Here is a 5,269-nt window from a genome sequence, read left to right on the forward strand (position 1 = left end):
TGACGAGAGAAAAACGAATACAAATCTGCAATTGATTTTCATAATGTTTCTGCGGTGTTTGCAAACCAATCGCCTGAACGTCCCCATCTTACCTAAGAGAGAACCCCTCCTACGTCTGCGAAGTGCTCCGAACTGATATATGACAATATCTACTTTGGATCACGTGCTCGGGGAGAGAGACTAAGACGGATAACGCGTCATCTCGCCTTCCCAAATTTTCCCCCCTCGCTAGATCGGGTCCAAAACCTCCATCTGGAGCCGGCAGGAGAAGAGAACGATGTTTAACTCGGTCAACCTGGGCAACTTCTGCTCGCCGTCGCGCAAGGAGAGGGGCGCTGATTTCGGCGAGCGAGGGAGCTGCGCCTCCAACCTCTATCTGCCCAGTTGCACTTACTACGTGCCCGAGTTCTCCACGGTCTCCTCCTTCCTGCCCCAGGCCCCCTCTCGACAGATCTCCTACCCCTACTCAGCCCAAGTGCCCCCGGTCCGGGAGGTCTCCTACGGCCTGGAGCCATCCGGCAAGTGGCACCACCGGAACAGCTACTCCTCCTGCTATGCGGCGGCCGACGAGCTCATGCACCGGGAGTGCCTGCCTCCTTCCACGGTCACCGAGATCCTCATGAAAAACGAAGGCTCCTACGGCGGCCACCACCACCCCAGCGCCCCGCACGCAGCCCCCGCCGGCTTCTACTCCTCAGTCAACAAGAACAGCGTCCTGCCTCAAGCCTTCGACCGTTTCTTCGACAACGCCTACTGCGGCGGCGGCGACGCGCCGGCCGAGCCCCCCTGCCCGGGCAAGGGCGAGGCCAAGGGGGAGCCTGAGGCGCCCCCGGCCTCGGGACTGGCGTCCCGGGCTGAGGCGGGGGCCGAGGCCGAGGCCGAGGAGGAAAACACGAATCCCAGCTCGTCCGGTTCAGCCCACTCGGCGGCCAAGGAGCCGGCCAAGGGAGCCGCCCCCAGTAGGTAGCAGCGGCCGGGATACAGGCGGGCAGCGCGGGAGGGAGCGGGAGAGGGAGGGCGAGAGCAGGGGGGAGGCGAGGGGAGCGGGGACGGCCTCGTGTTTTGGGTCAGTCCGATTTTATGTGGAGTTTTATAAGCATTCAAAGGATTTTATTATAACCTACAAAGCCCTCTCTCCCAACGACTCGACTTTTTACGATGGAGAAGGGGTGGGGAGGGAGGGAAAAGGGCTCTTTGGAAAAGCCGGGTGAACCCCCCTCCCCGTTATCTCCCTCGGTCTGTGAAATTTTTAAAAGCGCCACCATCGCGAGCGATATTAACTTTGATCGTGAACTTAGAAGAGCATTTAAGGAAGGATGGGGAGCCGGGCTGCCGGGGGGTGGGACGGAGGGGAGGGGTGGAGGGGGAGAAAGGGGAGGGCGAGGGAAAGACAGGGAGAAACTCAGAGAGGGGGAGTGGTGGGGGAGAGGCAATGGAGCAGAACCTGAGACCGGAGAGGCCAGCCGGGACTGCTCTGCTTCTTTTAAAAACTATTTTTGAAATGTTCAAACTATGTGTTCGCGGGTCCTTGAGCAGAACCCCAGCCAGCCAGCCGGGGAGCCTGGCGACAGGGGGTGGGGAGAGGCGGCTCAGGGGGCTCCCTAGGCTCCAGGCCTGGGTCTCCGTGTTTCACTGCGGTCCTCGGCCTCAGCGCCGGCCTAGCCCGGTAGCTGGGCAGGCGCGGCCCCGCCGGGCGTCCTGGGGCGCCAGGGCCCCCGGAAGCGGCTCTCGGGTGGCTTTGGTGCCTGCTCGCTCGCTTCCTCCCCTCCTCCCCACTGCTCCCGCCCGATCTCACTTCTTCGCGCCTGTTCTCCGCGGTCCCCCTAGATTTGGGGGGGGGGGAAGGGTGGTGGGTTCTCAGAGCCACTAGGAGGGCAGCGCAGGAAGGGGCAGAGGACAGCGGCTGGGCAGGCGCCCCCCCCCCCCGCCCCGGGACGCACTTGGCCCGGTGGCTTCCTTCTCCCCCAGACTCCGTCAGCCAAGGCTCTCGCCCGAGGGGAGGGGCGCCGACCCTGCGGTGGCCGGGATCGGACGAGCCGGACCTGGCAGGGGGTCCGGGGCTTGCCCCAGCACCGCGGCCGGGGCGAGGAGAGCAGGCCGGCCCGGCGGGAGGGCTGCCTGGCGGTGGGCTGGGAGAAGGGCCGCTGAGCGCTCAGCGGGCTGGGGTCGCCCGGGTCTCACGTGTCTCTCTCCCCTCTCCTCGCACTTGCCCCCTCCCCTCCCCTCCAGACGCCCCCCGCACCCGCAAGAAGCGCTGCCCTTATTCGAAATTCCAGATCCGGGAACTCGAGCGAGAGTTTTTCTTCAACGTGTATATCAACAAAGAGAAGCGGCTGCAGCTGTCCCGGATGCTGAACCTGACGGACCGACAAGTGAAAATTTGGTTTCAGAACAGAAGGATGAAAGAAAAAAAACTAAGCAGAGACCGGCTGCAGTATTTCTCGGGAAACCCTCTGTTGTAACCGCAGACCGGGCCCTTTTGGGGGAGGGGGGGAAAAGGGGGAAATTATTTTATTTTATTTTTATTTTTTATTTTCTAACTCGCCTTCTTTCCGCGGGTGGAAAACTGGACTGTGGCCAGGGCTGGCCCCCACTGCCGTCGCCCGCACTTCTTTCTGGAACCTCCTTCACCTTCCGTCTGACTCTCGCTGTGGGACAGGGACCGAGCCTGGAAAGAGGGTGGAAGGGAAGTGTCCGACCCAAGGCGAGTGGACATAGCTGGCGCCGAGGCCAAGACTCTTTATTTAAAAGAAAACACACCTCGCGACGATGTCTTGCTGCTTGGATTGGGTGGGGGAGGGGCGAGAGTCGTGGGCGCCTGAGAGAACAATCCTTGAACCAAAAGCCTTCCCTTGCCCAAGTGAAAAGATCTGCTAAGACACCGTGTCTGCGAGGGGAGACATCTCGGGCTCCCCGCCCCTATCCCACCTAGCCCCACTGCTAGGGGGCAGCTAAATGTGATCCTGCCTTGCTGTGAAATTTCTGTACCTTCGACCTGGTGTTAGGTGTGCAAAGTCCTTGTCCTACCTCCGTCTGCGCCCAGGCCCCGCCTGAGCCTAGTTGTTCTCCCCGTGAACGTGTAGAGTCCTTTTTTGAAATTTCTTAACTGGTGCATTGAGGTTTCCTAACCTATTTCCAAACGTGCCCCACTCCATGGATTTATAGCTATATAGTCTATGCAGTTGTTACTTCCCTTTTTTTTTTTTAAGGAAAAAAAAAAAGATTGGGGTGGAGGAAGCCGTAGGGAGGTGGGATTGGGCGCCTCCCCCATGCTGGGGCCTGAATTTTTGTAAATAAATTTCACAAGCGTTGCTTTCTACCCAGAGGGGACGGGGTGGGGGGGGGGGGAGGACTCGCCTGGAATGAGATTCCAATCATCTATCTCTCTCCATGTGCGTGAGTGCGCGTGTACGTGTGCAATCCCCACCCTACTCCCGTCCCAGAGGGATTGCTGTGAATTTTTTTTTTGGTGGCAAATAAAGATATTTCATTCTGTTCAATATTATGATTTTATTTGACCCTTTTATTAGCCCCTCTCCTCTTAAAATCCTCAGTGCTCCCAAGGCGGAGGAGGAGGAAGGCGGGGAGAGCCCAGTTGGTGAGGACAGGCTGGTGAAGTTGAGGTAGGCCGGAGCTGGTGAGCCTGCACCCTCACTCCGCTGGTTGGGGCAGAGCCTGGCGGTAGCTTCCTCCTGCTCTCAAGCTGAGGACATTCCGGTGCTACTCTTAAAGCTCTCCTTTCTCACGTGCAGCCCGAGCCGCGTCCAAACTCCCAGCAACGCTTTCTGTTTAAGTACACGTTTGTTGTGGAGTTAATTGTAACCATCATCGAATTTAAATTTATAGGAATTTTCTTGGCTCCACCGCCCTCCCGCCAGATGTCTCCGTCTGTCGCAGTTAAATGTGCAGGGTTGAGGGTAGGGCTTTCATTTTTTTTTTTTTCTCCATGAGAAGACTGTATTGGAATTTTTATATAGAGTTTTGAAGGAGGGAGGGGAGAGGAGGAGAAACCAGCCCCCTCCCTTTCTTCACCAAGACTGGCCCCTGAGGGTGGAAAGGTAGGGCCGGGCCCCCCCTCCCCTCAGGCACAAATGGCCAGGGTCCGTCCTCCAGACACAACTAGATGCTAGATTGGGGCCACCCTGATGTTTATACATTGGGTCTCCCAGAGTAGAAAGCCCCAGAGATTTGTTTTGTAAAGGGTTGGCATGAGGTGGGGTACCGGATAAGGAGGTGACCCATGGGGAGATTCACCACACCCATCTATATTTGCTGCTTTTTTTGGGGGGGGTATAAAGATAACCACATTCCTTTCAAGTGCTTTCAGTGGGGGCACTCTGTCAGTCTCTGCTCCAAATTCGTTATTTAGGGGCAAAGATTTGGAACTAATTCTTCTCAGCTTTTTTGTCTCTTTGGAAACTGTTCTTATATAAGTCAAAGAAAATGTTTTGGTCAGTACACCTCTGTGGAATGAAAGGCAAAACACCTTGAGGGTGGAGAATCACATCCAGGCTCCGTCGTTGTTTTTGATGACAGGGATTCATGCAGCTTAAGTATCTGCATCTGTAATGTGTACATGTGAGTCTTCGGATGGAATTTGCAAGCTAAGGTATATAGGCAGCCCCGCAATTCCCTCATGTGCCCACACACAAATATTTTAAGTCAGGGTACCTATGGGTGCACATGAGAAGGGATATTATATGTATACTTTTTGCTGTAGGATGGAGTAAACCTGACCACATGCACATTAAGGGCTTGTGTCCTCTGTGGTGTGTAACCACTGGCAGTGTTTATGAGCGTCAGCAATAATGCAACTGAGGGTCCTCTGTGTGTGTATGTATGTGTATGCGCAAGACCCCTCTAGCCATGATATTTATCCCCTAGTCGTATGAAGGAATACTGTTGGCCTGCTGGCCATGTTGCCTATAAAATAAGATGGAGATAACTCTATAGAGCAAACCTGTTTATAAGGCAAAATATTCATCTCTGAATGGATAGTGATTTTGGAGAAGATTTAAAACCTACAACTACCACTTTCCCTGCAAGATGCATCCCAGGAAAGATCCCTGGCCCCAGAAGGGATTTCGGAAGGCTGGGGGTGGGGGGGGGTCACAGCAAAAGAAAAACAAAGGCTTCTGTGACCCGGGCCCAGGAACCTGCCAGTCCTTGGCGACCCTCTAAAAAGAGAAAAAAGGGGTCTCTGTCCCCCAAACAAACCCACCTTCTGGCCCCTGGGACGTCCAACCCCCCTCGCCGGTCAGGGGCATTC

At 56.1% G+C, this 5,269-nt stretch overlaps 1 protein-coding gene across 1 annotated transcript; it reads left to right on the forward strand.

Annotated features, from left to right (window-relative positions):
* The first annotated feature begins 277 nt into the window (after positions 1–277).
* On the forward strand, positions 278–2,462 carry HOXC11 (homeobox C11). Its single transcript, XM_047064900.1, has 2 exons — positions 278–959; positions 2,230–2,462. The coding sequence occupies exons 1-2, from the start codon at positions 278–280 to the stop codon at positions 2,460–2,462; spliced, it is 915 nt and encodes a 304-aa protein (XP_046920856.1).
* Positions 2,463–5,269: the final 2,807 nt, after the last annotated feature.

Source organism: Lynx rufus, unplaced genomic scaffold (assembly GCF_022079265.1).
Source record: "Lynx rufus isolate CCGP_SWC_20201006 ecotype Redwood Valley unplaced genomic scaffold, mLynRuf1.p SCAF_7, whole genome shotgun sequence".
In the NCBI taxonomy this organism is placed as follows: domain Eukaryota; kingdom Metazoa; phylum Chordata; class Mammalia; order Carnivora; family Felidae; genus Lynx; species Lynx rufus.

What these genes read in the sequence shown, in the direction of transcription:
- HOXC11 (XM_047064900.1), top strand. Translation starts at nt 278, where the DNA reads ATGTTTAACTCGGTCAACCTGGGCAACTTCTGCTCGCCGTCGCGCAAG. An exon ending in GGCCAAGGGAGCCGCCCCCA is followed by an intron (nt 960 to 2,229) that starts GTAGGTAGCAGC and finishes CCTCCCCTCCAG; the next exon opens with ACGCCCCCCGCACCCGCAAG.